The sequence below is a fragment of the Camellia sinensis genome, chromosome 9 (genome assembly GCF_055761805.1).
Source record: "Camellia sinensis isolate YWXY chromosome 9, ASM5576180v1, whole genome shotgun sequence".
NCBI lineage: Eukaryota > Viridiplantae > Streptophyta > Magnoliopsida > Ericales > Theaceae > Camellia > Camellia sinensis.
Window position 1 is genome coordinate 66,722,900 of NC_138969.1, and position 14,600 is coordinate 66,737,499.

Here is a 14,600-nt window from a genome sequence, read left to right on the forward strand (position 1 = left end):
CCCTAACATAAATCTAAGTATGGACTCTTTGGATTCCATAACATAAACTCCCTTCGAATGAATTACAAGCCCATCTTAACAAATTCAAGCAACAATTTCATTTTTGTACTCTAAATTATTACTAGTCAATCATATTTCAGGAAAGAACAAATTGCAATATATTTTTTTATCATAGACACAAACAAGTATGAAAACAAACATATAATATTGTTAATTCAGATAAATAATTTTGGATACAAGCTCCATTACAATGCAGAGAAAGTAAAATTGCACACGTTGGGTACTCTTTTTTCCCTTTATTCACTCTTCAAATCTTCAGCACACATTAGGCAAATATACCTTTATTTAGAGTAGTAGTTTTGATGTTGCAAAGCAAGACAATTATTTAGAAACACAAATCATAGGAAGCGTATGCCCTTACACAATAAAATCCTAAGGTAGGCATCATATAACCATAGGGAGTAGCTCAACATTCTTTATGGTTGATAACTGCAAAAAGAAAAAGAAATTTCAATAATAATTTAGCAGTAATATCAATATTTTGCTACATATAATGTTTGCTTTTTTTCTTTATGGTTTTTTATTTTCGGAAACCAAAAAAAAATGAAAATTTCAAAACCACCATTGTCTTCATATTGTTTTCATTTTTGCACAAAAAACAACTTTTAGAATTTTGGAAATATTTTTTTGTTGTTTCCTAAAAAATGAGATAGGTTTTAGAAAAAATTTCTAAAAAAAGTATTCAAAAAATAATTCACAAAACATGTCTATTTTTTTGTAATAGAAAAATCCTTTTAGATAAGAATTGTATGGTTAGCTTGATGTAAATCATGAATTGTCCACGTACTCACGAGAGTTATTCCTCCTAAATTCATAATCTGGTTCACAATCTAATTAAGATACTCACCATGGATTTCATTCAAGAGCATCAGTATGGCCCCGTTTGGTAGAGCTGTGGGAAAATGATTATAACTTATAGCGTAACAGTTTATAGCTTATAACTGTGAACATAAGTTAATTTTTGACTTATAAATTAAGCTTCTTCTCCCCACTCTAAGAATAAGTTGATTTTTGACTTACAAAAAGCTATAAGCTATATTATTAAGCTGAACCAAACACATCAAAATAACTTAAATTAAGCTAAAAGCTGAAATAAGCTGGAAATAAGCCCTACCAAACAGGGCCTATGTCTTTCCTGAAACAAAAAATTAGGAAAGATTATAATAGGAAACATTCATAATGACAACCAAAAAAAAAAAAAAAATGTGAGATGGAAAATAAAATATTTAAACAACCTATGCATGATTTCATAGGCTGGCATATCTATCAAGTGCATGTTGAATGGCCCTCAAAGAAAATATGTAGATTGAAAGGCCAATTAATTTTATTTATTCCTAATGTAGTAAAATTTATAGTGAAAACAAACAACATTTTTAAATTATTTATCGATTGAATAAAGATCTTACACAATGCACAAGGATCGTAGATTTTTCTGAGAGAAATAGCAAGTAGGCATTCTTCTCCACTTTCACTTTATGGCGAATAACACTTTTTATCATCACTCCAAGTCATGGCCTCTATCACTTTTTGATTGATTGTATATACATTTTTTTTTTTTGGTCTTAGGAAAAATAAATATGTAGGAGGTGTTTGATAACCAAATTTAGCACTTAAAACTGAATTTATTAAGTGATAATCAATTAAGCCAGTTTGATAACTACAATTGATATCACTTAAAAATTTAAGCGTTAATTAAAATGTAAGCTGAAACTTAAAGAAAATTTTAAGTCATATTTATTTAATTCTGACCGAATTTATAAAACTAAATATAAATATCAATATACAGTGTTATGAACTCACCGCCATCACCATCGTTATCGCTACCACCACCACCACTGTAATCACAACTACAGCTATTACTACTACTATCATTACTACCACAACCATCACCACCACTACACCACCATCACTACCACCACTTTTATTACTATTGTTATTGTTGCCATAAGTATTATCATCATTTTATTACCACTACAATCACTACCACTACTACTACCACCACCGCCGCCACTACCCCTGCCACCATCATAATATAAAAATTAAAATATACAATTTGAAAATAATAGATTTTAAATTTGAATTTATACATATCAAACAACTTATATTTAGTCAGTACTTAAATTTTTATCAAACAAATTTTCAGCTTAAAAAATTCAATATTCAGTTTTCAATATTTAATTTTCAATTTTCAGTTTTTAACTTTATCAAATACACTACACACATTTGACTTAATGGCCTAAGGTTTCAATATTGGAATTCGGCAACTTGAAACCAATAAAAAAAAAAAAAAAAAAATTCCTAATCAAAACTTAATATAAAATTTATTAAAATGCATAAAAACAAACGAAAAAAAGAAATTGAGTGTTACCATTTTCTTTTTTCTTTTTTTATTTAAGGAAGGCATTATCTCAATCCACTAGGTCTCTCCCATATTTATCCAAAGGCCTAAAAAACATTCATTGTCCAAAGTTTCTATAACGATCTCGGTTTCACTTCTTTAATTGTTGTATTTGAACTTAGGTTCCGTGGAGTTGGTTGTTGCGTATATCTTGTTTACATCCTTTACTCTTTGTATTTGAGTCTTGGGTTGTGTTGGGCAGGTTTGAAACAGGTTGGTTGAGCTTAGAAACCAATAGTAGTTGCCCAGAAATTAGCCTTCAAGCTCGAGCGAAGCTTTTGATGCTCGAGCGGGCCTTTGTTGTGCTTCTCTGCTCGAGCGGGGGTTTTTGCGCTCGAGCGGGAAAATCCATCTCCCAGTATTTTCCTCTGCAATGTTGGACGCTCGAGCGGGCGTTTTGACACTCGAGCGGAAATTTGTGTGTGACGCTCGAGCGGGGAGTTTGACGCTCGAGCGGGGACCTAGTTCTGCAAAAGTTCTGGGAGCGTGTATCCGGCACTCGAGCGGCGGTTTGGACGCTCGAGCGGGAGTCTATGAGTGACGCTCGAGCGGGGGTTTCCACGCTCGAGCGGGGCGACGAGTATATCATTCCAAGATTCGACTTTTTGGATCACTTTTTCAACTCCATTTCTCTCTCTTACTTTTCAAAAACACCATTGGAGACCTTCTCTCACTAGAACCTCAACTTCTCTCTAGGTATTGATCTAGTAGGAGTGATTTCCTCACCTTGGGCCTTTGTAAAAGTTGTGTTGATCATCGAGGGCTATCTTTTGATCCGAAAATTTTGGGATTTGGAGCATCTTCAATTTCTTCATCTTCTTCCCTTGGGCTCCTAATTTGAGGTAGGGATTCATATTTACTCTTATGGGTTTTGACCTAGATTTTGAGCTTGTTGTTTAAATGGTTGATTTTGGGACTTAGGGTTTCAAAAGATATAAAAGAGGGTTTTGTTATTTTGATTCTTAAATATGTATTTTGGGTTTCAAAATGATGTTATTGTTGTTGATAGTTGATATTCGAACCATTGGGTTAATATTGAGAGGCGGGGAGGAAAGCCCTAATTTGTATATAAATTAATTGGTATAATTAATTTGGGAAAGTTATGGATTCGTGAAATTGAGTTGAATATAATGATAGTGGTTCATTATAAGAAGGAATAGTGGAGTCGGATTAATAAATCGTTCACTTTTGAAAATGCGGATATTTTATCTGTTGGTGCTTTTATTATCTGTTTAGAAATAATTGTTTTGGGCTACCGGTGGAGGGTAGTTTTGATTGTTGTAGACAATGCATAATGATTAGGCAAACTAAAACTAATCAATTGGATGTGTCATTGAGTATGACGGTTGACAGAATACATTAACTTTATGTATTGATTGATTATGTATATGACCTATGTGTATATGCGTTGTGTGTGTGAGAGGAGATAGGGGATGTACTCTATGGTTTAGGGGAAGATAGGGGATGGACCTCTAAACCGGATGTTGTTTGGGAGGAGATAGGAGATGGACTCCGTTGATACAGCTCATATGCTTATCAGTTAATGCGTTGATACAGCTTGTATGCTTATCTGTTGAGATATTGATATAGCTCATATGCTTATCTATCGAAGTGTTGATATAGCTAGTATGCTTATCTATTGTGAAATGGGAAATGTTTAATATGAGTCACTACCTCATGTAAATTGTTGGCCAGGTTCTGAGCCGTTGCTGTGAATTGTGAATTTGAGAAGAAATGGAAAACGAAATGAAATATGGATATTCTGGTCATGTAATGAAAGTGGTATATGAATTGGTTTATGTGAATCAAACATCTATCAATTGCTAATGTCTTAGTTACTGCTCATATTGTGTTTAGCATATCTCTACTGGGCGTTGGCTTACCCTATGTGGGACATTATTTTCAGGTACAGGTAGCATACTACCTCCAAGGACATAGCTTGGATGGTTATGGGAGTTGAAGACTCTTGATTATTTTTGTTTGTATTACATGTATGTCAAGCCAAGGGCTTATTTGTATAGAGTTAGTACTCTTTTTTTTTGTAACCAAATGTTGACTTGGAAAGCTGTAAGCCCGTAGGGCATTTGCTTTTGTTGTTAACATGTAATACTGTTGTAAGAACTACTCTGATGAATAGAAAGGTGTTGATTTCTCTTATATTATTGCATGTTTAAAGTGTTGGGTTTTATGTATTTTTTGAGGGCGTTACAGTTTCTTATACTAAAATTTGATAAAAATCTCCCAAATAAAAGTAGAACTATTCAAATGGTAATAAATTCTAAACATTATAGGGAGTACTACCATATGAGTGGTTGCTAGAATATTAAATAATTGAGTATCTCATTTTTAAAGGCCTTTGATTTTTTTTAGATAGTCAAAGGCCTTCAATAATAAAAGCATAAATGAATATTCATTGTAAAAAGTAAATTTTCTTTATCCATCAACTTAACTTAACACTTAAAAATAAAAATAAAACTCTATGCACGAAAGAGGATAATATATTAAATTTTAACTAAATAATAAAAGAAAACAATAAATTTTACATTAAAAAGTGTAATCTATACCCAAAAAAAAAAAAATGAAAAACGTTATTTGAGTGTAATAAAGGGCCTCCCTATGCACAAAATTCATACACAAAAATATACCTAAAAAAATAATGTGTGTTTAAGATTCAACTCTAAAATAGTGGAGTCCGCATTTTGAATGAATCTCGACCGTATATTAAAATTTTTAAGCATTTTCAAGTGTACAAATTTTGAGTATGTAATATTGCTCTAATTTAAGTAACTAATTACCTGATATATATATATATATATATATATATATATATACTAGTTACAAAGGCCCATGCTATTATTACAATCTATTTGAGTTTTGTATTTTAATAATTTTTAAAAATAAGAATATTATTTAATAAAATTAAATAGAATAAATCATTATATATATGATAGAATTATATAAATTGTATTATAAATAATAACAATTAGAAAAAATATGATAAGCCCTATCGTTTTAACATAATTATATTATTTTCTTTTTCAGTAATACAAAGTGTGAAGACATAAAGATAAACAAAATAAAATATACATTTTAGTATAAACGAGATAAGATAATTTCCCATCTAAAAAAAAAATTGAACTAATAAAGAAGTAGAAGAGAATACATATATATATACAAATGACCCATTTTATTAATAAATAAATCATACTCGCATAACAAATGATCAATTTTATTAATAAATAAATCCTTAAGTCAATTAATAATTTTTAATGATATGAAAAATATCTTTTAGGGTCCGTTTGGGAAGAAGATTTGTGGCTAAAATAGCCACAAAAGACAAAATAGACTATTTTAGCCACAACAAACAAAACATCACATCCAACCCATAACCATTACACTTTTCTCTCACAAAAAAAGTCAAAAAAGCAAAAAAGCCCTTCCCAAACCAAGCTTTTTAGCCCAGGCTAAAATAGTCAAAAAAGTCAAAAAGCCAAAAAGCCAACCCACTTCTTAGTTAACCATTTTGTTAATAAATAAAGCATTAAGTCAATTAACAGTTTTTAATGATATGAGAAATATTTTTCAATGAATAATTTTGATAATTTATTATTGTATAGGAGAGTAGTTATTTATTTTTTTCTTTTGATTATTGGGTAAATTAAAATTTATAACAAACGATTGTTGTAATTTGTATTATTATAGGACTAATTCATATTTTAAACAAATATTATGGATGTATTTGTAATTTGTTAAAAAATAAAAGATTTATGTTTTTACAATTGAGCAGAATGTTTGTATATTTACGAGAAAACTTTCATTCAAATTGTTATACCATTAGTAAATTATATAAAATAAAATGGCAGAAAAGGAAATTCCCAAACATGCTAAGGGCAAAATAGGCAACCCAAAACCAACCTTCCCAACAAAAACAACCAAAATGTCTTACATAATTTTCAAAATGCCACCACTTAAATTGTTTCACCAACCAATTAAACCACAAAATAGCAATTTCAAAATCAACTAAGAACAAAACAGGAAAATAAATGACAAGCCATAGGAGAGAAGAGCTTCTTATATATATATATATATATATATATATGTTAAATGTGGTAAAATACAGAAGTACCTTAGTTAGGTGGGTTTGAAATGATATGGGTTTGCACAAACTGATTCAAGTCCATCCCCTGTAGCGGTATCCCGGATCCATCCAATTCAACTTCCTTCAGTTTTGGTGTGCTGCCAGAAGTAGTGGCAGCGAAAGTCTTCATTTTGGGGCACTCTTTCACCATAAGTTGTTCCAAGGATGGCCATTCAAAAGGAAAGTCGTCTCCTCCTGTGCAGAAACCACTTAGGTTTGGAAGACCTGCAAGGTAGAGTGCTTTGAGACTTTTGAACTCCATCTTGTAGTTCACTCTCTCTTCTTCTTCGTGCCCTTCGTTTTGCTTGGCAACAACAATTTCCTCCATTTCTTCACAGTCCACTACCGAAAGCTCTTCAAGTTGATGAAGAGCTTGAGCTATGGAAGGTTGGAAGACATATTTCAGTTTCCCACATTCAACGACTTTCATATCTCTTAGGTTGCTGAGTTCCACATGTTGACGACTGGAAAGCAGCTTCATGCCTTCTCCTTCAGAACCAAAATCAAATACTTGTTCCAATTTCTCGCAAAATCCTACCCCAAGCTCCTCCAAATGTTGTAGCCTTTGAAGCAAATTGAATGGAAGAAGAACAGTTGATAGTGAAGGACAAATCAAAACTGTCAAACTTCTGAGCTTTGGGAAGCACACCCAACTGGAAGTAGTAAGTGCACTTGCTGCACATATCCCTTTGAAACTACCCAAACTCCAGAGTTCCAATTCTTCCAGGTTGAAGAGAAATTGCAGATCACGTGATTGTGCCTGTGATGAAATCCCCCATTCCTCTGTGTTGATCAAGTATTCCAATTCAGAACAATTGTCAATCCTCAAACGTGTAGCTCTTTTCAACACCATCTTTAGCCATTTACTCCAATTAACCATGGTTCCAACCAAATTTCCAAGTCCCAAATAATTTGGGGAATAATTTGGAGGCAAAGCCCAAGAACTCAATTTTCCAATAACAATAATAAAACTTTCCAGCTCAGGAAAAACAAAGTCCTTGGGTATATACGCAATGTCAGGTATGGAAATGGTTAGCATTTTTAAGAGAGGCAAAGATCTTAGTGCAGCAACTACTTCCACTGCAGGGTATCCGATACTCCTCGAATATGTGATGTGAAACAAGTACAACTCCTCCAAATGGAATAAAGGCAATACCATTGTGGCTGGAATCGGAAATTCATGACGGCTTTCAGTCATGTCCAGCAACCTTAGATTAGTTTACTCCCTTATAGCATTTGGTGCCTTAAAAAAGACGACACGCCTGAGGCTAAGGACTTCAAGCGTCTTTAACTGTCCAAGAAATTTAGGGTCCCCAAACGTAATTCCGTCAAGAACTAATGTTCGAAGACACGTTTGGTTATTGAAAGCATCAGGACTACAAATTGGATTGCGAATATTGTAGAAAGGTTGTTTGCTCAAATCTAAAACAGTAAGTGCATTCATCCCTGAAAAGAATTCATTTGAACAAGACCATGCAGTTTTATTGTCTTGTAATAGTAATATTTGGAGCTTTGGACATTCTAAGACCTCAGGAAGGTTGCTGATTTGATTTCTGATCAACGATATGCCAATGTATTGATCCAAACTATCCATATTTGGCCAATCTTTCAAATTGCGACCAGCTCTTACAAAATACTTTTTGGATCCAATAAATATGGCAACATCACGTACAACATCATGCATTTTGATGCTACCTTGTTTATAACCAGCTAATAATAAACAGGAAGCTATGAGATTGTTGATCACTAACTTTGCTCTGCTCCTGGCTTCTTGCACTGTATCAACATTTTTGAATAATTTCAACCCCATCCCATATCGTACCAAGTCTTCTACTACGATGTCATGATCCTCAGGAAACAGAGAACAAAGCAAGAAGCAATGCTTGGCTTCCTCATCTTGCAGGTAATCATAGCTCAACCTAAGACTTTTGTACACTAGTTGATCAACACCTTCAATGTTTGTTGGCACTGATTTTTTTAATTCTTGAGCTGCATTTTTCCATTCTTCAAGGTTAGATTTACCTTTCATTGCCTTTGCAACCGTAACTACTGCTATGGGAAGCCCTCCACATTCTTTACAAACCTCTCTGGCCACATCATTCAACGGGGAAGAGGCAACAACGTCGCCAACGTTCTTTCCGAATAAGTCCCATGAATCTTGTTCAGGTAAAACATCAAGCCAGACAATCTTTGTTTTCTCCCATTCATTTCCCATGGTTCTGCATACTTGCTCACGCCGTGTTGTGATTACGATTTTGCAACCCGGGTGATCATTGCCAAATGGAATGCCCACATCTGCCAAATTAAGTTTGGCCCAAACATCATCCAATATAACAAGGATCTTCTTCACATCCTTGAGTTTTGCACACAACATGGTTGCTCTTTCAATTTCATTTTCTTTATTGTTTAATTCGGTGAAACCCAACCAGCTAGCTATTTGACCTTGAATTTTTTTAATGTCTGGGTTCTGAGACACTACAGCCATCACAGCATCGTCAAAAAGCTTATCAGATTTAGCTTTTTTAGCAATTTCTGTTACCAAAGTTGTCTTTCCAACGCCCCCAATACCATGTATTCCAATGAAGTTGATATTGTCATCACTTAGTGCCTTCATTACATTCGTCATTGCCAAAACTCTAGAAGCATAAGGCACGAGCTGTTCAGAGGGTTTGGACTCTATCCCCAAGGGAGCTGCAGGGTTGGATACGCTAGGGAAGTTGCCATCTTTTTGTAGCTTTTTAGCCTCCTCTGCTTTATTTTTTGCTGCCTTACCTAGCCGGCGTCGTGTGACCAAATCAGCAAACCACCCATTGAAACATTTCTGGTTCACATTGGTCCCACCTTCTAGAAACTCTTTAGCCTCAAGAATGAACCCATTAACTTCGTCAATCCAATTCTTGACAATTTCTAGAATTTCTCCTCTGTTCCTTTTTGCTGCGTCGATGGAGTCAAGCACATCATTTCTCTGAGCCTCTAACTTATTAACTTGGTCTCTCAAATCTTCAATGTATTTCACTCGATAGAAGACATAATCGAATTGACGCCCAACTGGCTCCACCAATAATTCAACAACTTTTCCTCCAATGGAAATCAGAGCATCACAGAAAGCCATAGCCATGTCTGATAACAAACCAAGCAATACTTCAAATAAATAAATAATATTGTACTATTGGCGACAATAACTATCTACATGCTTGCTGATAAAATAAATAAATAAATGGGAAGTTGTGAGCCAGTCCTTTATTTATCAAAAAAAAGTCTTACTCTAATTTTCTCTATAAAAATATTTATAAAAATATATATATAATTTAACTATTTATACTTTGCACATCATATTTCAATACGACCTAACTCAAATAAATTAAAATTAAATCAAAACTCACAAATAAAAGCTCAAATAATTTTGGTTGACTTGGTTATCACTTATTGTAATGTTAGTTGTGATTGTTGTTTTGGTTATGACCAAAAAGGTCTTTCGTTATTCCTTAAGTAGTATTGGATTATAACTTATTGAGTTTTTTTTAGTTATGACTAACACAAATATCATAACTTGTATATGTCACACACCAAAGAAAAATGTGTATTGTAGAATAACCCTACTTTTTATAATAAATTCATAAGTAGATACATATTGATAGACGCAAAGATAATTCAAATGAAATTTATAAAGTATGATTTTCAAAATATATACTTATATTTTATAATGTGTATTGCATGGGTTAACTGCTACTAACATATCATAAACTTTATGGGTGAGACAATTTTGACCCATCTCGACAAACGAGACTTACTCTCACCACATTATTCTTTTTTTAAAAGAGAAAGTGGAGGCAAAAGAGAATTTAGAAATGAAAAATATTATATACTTCGAATAATTTATTAAATTTTTTATTAAACTTTTTATATAAGTGTAAGACTTAAACAAATTCATATGTATGGGTTTCACACTTATATAAAAAATTTAATAAATTATTTGAGATTCCTAATCTAACACTTTTCAAATTTGAAAAGGAAGAAAAGAAGAGATCAGGCTTGAGGAGAGAGAAGAAGACAAAGGAGAGAGAGAGAGAGCAAGGATGAGGAGAGGAGAGGAGAGGAGAGAGATGACTTAATCACATCATTATTTAATATTCTTTCTCATTGACCGATGCATACACCAATTATACAACATAATCAAATATCAAATATCAAACAACTTGGGCCTATTTTGAAAAGATAATTAAAAGTTGTCTTCTAATTTTTAATCTATTTTAGATCATATTATTTTTTTATTTTTTTATATATGTTTTTACAAAAAATTAAAAAATTAACTTTTAACCAACTTTCCAAAATAACTCTTATTACATCACTCCCATTATCTCTCTTCTCTCTCATTCTCACTTGCCAATATTTCAAATTCCATAGTGAAACTTAAACCACTTTTTTTATCACTATTTTTTTTAAAACAACCTAATTTAAATTTTGAATTCAAATTTATCAAAAGAAAAAAAAAATTTCAAACCACTATTTTTTAACAGAACCTTTTTTTTTTTTTTGAATAACGTTACGTTTCTCAATAAATATAAACATTTTTAATGATATTAGGTCTCTGAATAACCAAAACTGCTTGATTTTTTATATTTTTTTAATAAACATTTCCAAATGGTATGCAATGAACAATTATTTAAATAGATTAATTCGTACCCAATCCAATCTTATATAAAAATAAATTATCAATTTAATATACAAGAAACACCTTTTTTCAATTAAAATATATGAGAATAAATTTATATTATAAAGTTTTGAGATAATATACAATATATTGTATATTAATTTATGAGGTGGGATTGAGTGAGAATACTTAGGAAAGGAAAGCAGACCCACGTGGGTTGCCCCCCACTCCCTTTGCCTACTTTTTCATTTCTTCTTCTTCTATGTCTTTTGGCTTTTGTTCTTTTTAGAGTAGAGAGCTTTGTCTCTTTTTTTTCCTCTACATCTCTCTCTTCCTCTTTGAACTCCATTGTTGCTCAAGTTTGAGCTTCGAATGGGAGTTATAACTTAATTAATGATCATTAACCCAGAACATTCATTAAAATATATTAAAAATCACAAACCCAAACTCAAATCTTAGAAACACAAATCCAAACACATACCTAATCAACAGAAATAAAAAATCACACAAACCCAACACAATGAACCTTTCTCAAATCAAAACACATTTAAAAATGAAAGGGGTCCTTACATGTAGGTCCTAATAAGTGGAATTATTATCTAATAGGTCTTATGGGAAAAATTTGTCATAAATAAAGTCACTAATTGTAAGTTTTAGCGACAATTTATAAAAATCATGACAAAAAAAGTCATTAATTGTCAATTTTTAACGACGTATGTAATAAATTGTCACAAACATTATTTTTAGCAACAAATTTACCAAGACTTATTTTCAATAGGACTTGATGGGAATTAAATCCAACTATTGGGACCTATTGGTAGTTTACCCAAAATGGAAACCCATTTCAAAACCATAAAACCATTTCAGAAACTCATCAAACTCTCGACGGTGAAGGACAGAGGCACTGCTGCAGGTTAAGATCGAAGCGAAGATTTGAGAACTGAGAGAGAGAAGAGATAAGGAGTTGCTATTGATGGAGATCGCAATGTAAAAGCGGCGTGGCAGTGGAGAGTTGATGTAGGTGGTAGAGATGTTGCTTCCGGCGGCGGCAGAAGAGGGAGAAGGAGAGGACATAAAAAGGGAGAAAGGGTTTTGTCGATAGCGTGCTCCTGGCTGAGAGCAATAGTGCCGAGAGGAGAGGTAGAGGACAGAGTGATGAGAGGTAGAGGAGAGAGAGAGAGAGAGAGAGAGAGAGAGAGAGAGTAGTGGAATGATAAATGATGAGAACAAAGAGTAGAAATAGGCGGGAAACATATTGTGGGCCAAAAAAGTTTGACCATTAACTTTGTATGTAGGACAAAAATATACATAAATTCAAAAAACATTATGTTATATTATATAGAGATATATATATATATATATGTATACTCTATGATGGTATGGTCACTCAATCTTCGTAAAGACAATCAAATTTTAGGGACAATCGGTCTATTTGGCAAGTTAGTTCAAAGTCAATTTTTTTATTTTTTGACTTTTTTGGATCACATCACTTCTCTACTTTTTAACATGTTTCTTTTAAAAAAAGTTAAAAAATCAAAAATTCAATTTTTAGCTAACTTTCCAAAGCAACCAAAGTGATTTTGGTCAATTATTTACAAATTAATAGAGAATCATAATTGCAAAAGCATGGAATTTGTGGTTGTAATTACTAGAATGTTTTTTTTTCTCTTTTTCTTCTCTCTTCCACTATTTGCAACTATTGGCCAACCCTTCCTTACCCCTCTCTAGTTGTTAATCACCCATCCACCTACCCCCAACACCTTTATCACCACCCTCCACACCTCTCTACCCTCAACTCCTTTGCCCACCTATAGTGCCTCGGATCTTAAACCCGACTTGTTTATATTAATTTGTACCCGTTACCTTATACTTGTATTATTTTCGAACTTTTAGAATTGATGGGTTTGCATTTGACCTTTTTGTTATTATAATAGGGACCTCTTTCTTGATGTTTAGAGTCTTGATTTATAAGTTAACATGATGGTTGGACAAGATTGGTTCAAAAACCCGAAATTCAAATATTTATTTTTTAGTAGTTTTCACTCTTTTACGCTTTTCTATCTCCACACTTTGAATCTTGATATGAGTCTAGAACCATTAGAAAGCTTACTTTCAGGGCTTCAACTTAAAAGCAAAATTGACCAAATTCTAACTCCAAAAGAGGAAGCTACGCTTGTTTGAATTTTACTATGTAAAAGTTGTTTAGGTCAATCCAAACGCGAGAAATAAATGTTCCGCACAAGCAAATTATGAAAGAGAGCATTTTTTGTTGGACAAATCCATATTTACGGCCAGAAGCTCTGTACAAGTGGACATGGGCTACAGACCTCTATTTTTGAACATTTTCTCCTCAAAATCTAAGGTAGCATTTGGTTTGTGTTTAGAATTATGATTTGAGTATGGAGTTGTATCTTGAGTTTGTGAGTTTTGGAATTATGATATGAAAAAAGAAAATTTGTTTGGTTTTGAGTTTTGAAAAGAGTTTAGAATTGAATTTTGAATTGAGTGTTGAATTTTTGAAATGAGTGTTGAGTTTCTAAAAAGTTATTTGATGATGAGTTTTGAAAAGAGTTTTTTAAACTTAATTCAAAAACTTATAACTCATAACTCATAACCTAATACACAACTCAAAACTCTATTAAAAGTTTTATTCAAAACTCATAACCAAACTTTTTTTAAAATTTAATTCAAAAAAAATTATTGAAAAAAATATTTTTTTATTTAAAAAATTTTAAAAATTTTGAAACATTTTTTATTTAAAATATTAAAAAATATATTATTATTTGTTAACAAAAATATTCAGCTAGTGCTTTAAAATTACTTTTGATTGCATATTCGGGTGAAATTTTTTTTAATTGTTTTGTTTAAAAATGTTTTTTTTTTTTATTTTAAAAACTACTGTGAAAAACTAATTTTTATTGTTAATTTTAAATAAATGTCCAAATAATTTGTTATTTTGGTCTCAAAAAAATATTTTTTATATTTAAAAAATATCAAAAACAAATATATATATATATATATATATATTTTCAGATAATAGGTGCCAATTGCTAAATAAAAAAAAAACAGTATTCCGGTCAACTGACCGGACATTCGGGAGGATGTCTGAGGGGATGACCGGGTAGTCCAAAAAATTCAAAACCTGTCTAGGTGGATGTCCGGGTTGACGACCGGGTAAACCAAAAATTCAAAAACTCTCTGGTTTATCAAACATGTTTTCAAAATGTATTTTGAAATTGATTTGAAATCTCAATTTGAAAACTGTAATCAAATAGAGAGTTGATTATTAGTGTAGAATCATAGTTTGGGAATCAAACCAAAAACAACCTAATATTTTCTTTCTCTTTCCCTCA

The 14,600-nt window shown here is 32.1% G+C and overlaps 1 protein-coding gene across 2 annotated transcripts in view; it reads right to left on the reverse strand.

The window, feature by feature from the left end:
* Positions 1 to 188: 188 nt before the first annotated feature.
* Positions 189 to 14,600, reverse strand: part of LOC114318584 (putative disease resistance protein At5g63020) — a 46,337-nt gene continuing 31,925 nt past the window's right edge. The window contains exon 6 of one of the 2 annotated variants that reach the window (XR_014339924.1): positions 189 to 489. Coding sequence is in view for 1 of the 2 variants with exons in the window: in XM_082887014.1 (XP_082743140.1) it covers positions 7,816 to 9,714 (1,899 nt within the window). In the remaining variant the exon portion in view is untranslated. Of the gene's footprint in view, positions 490 to 6,514; positions 9,717 to 14,600 lie in introns of those variants that run through there. The other variant, XM_082887014.1, reaches the window with a different exon arrangement.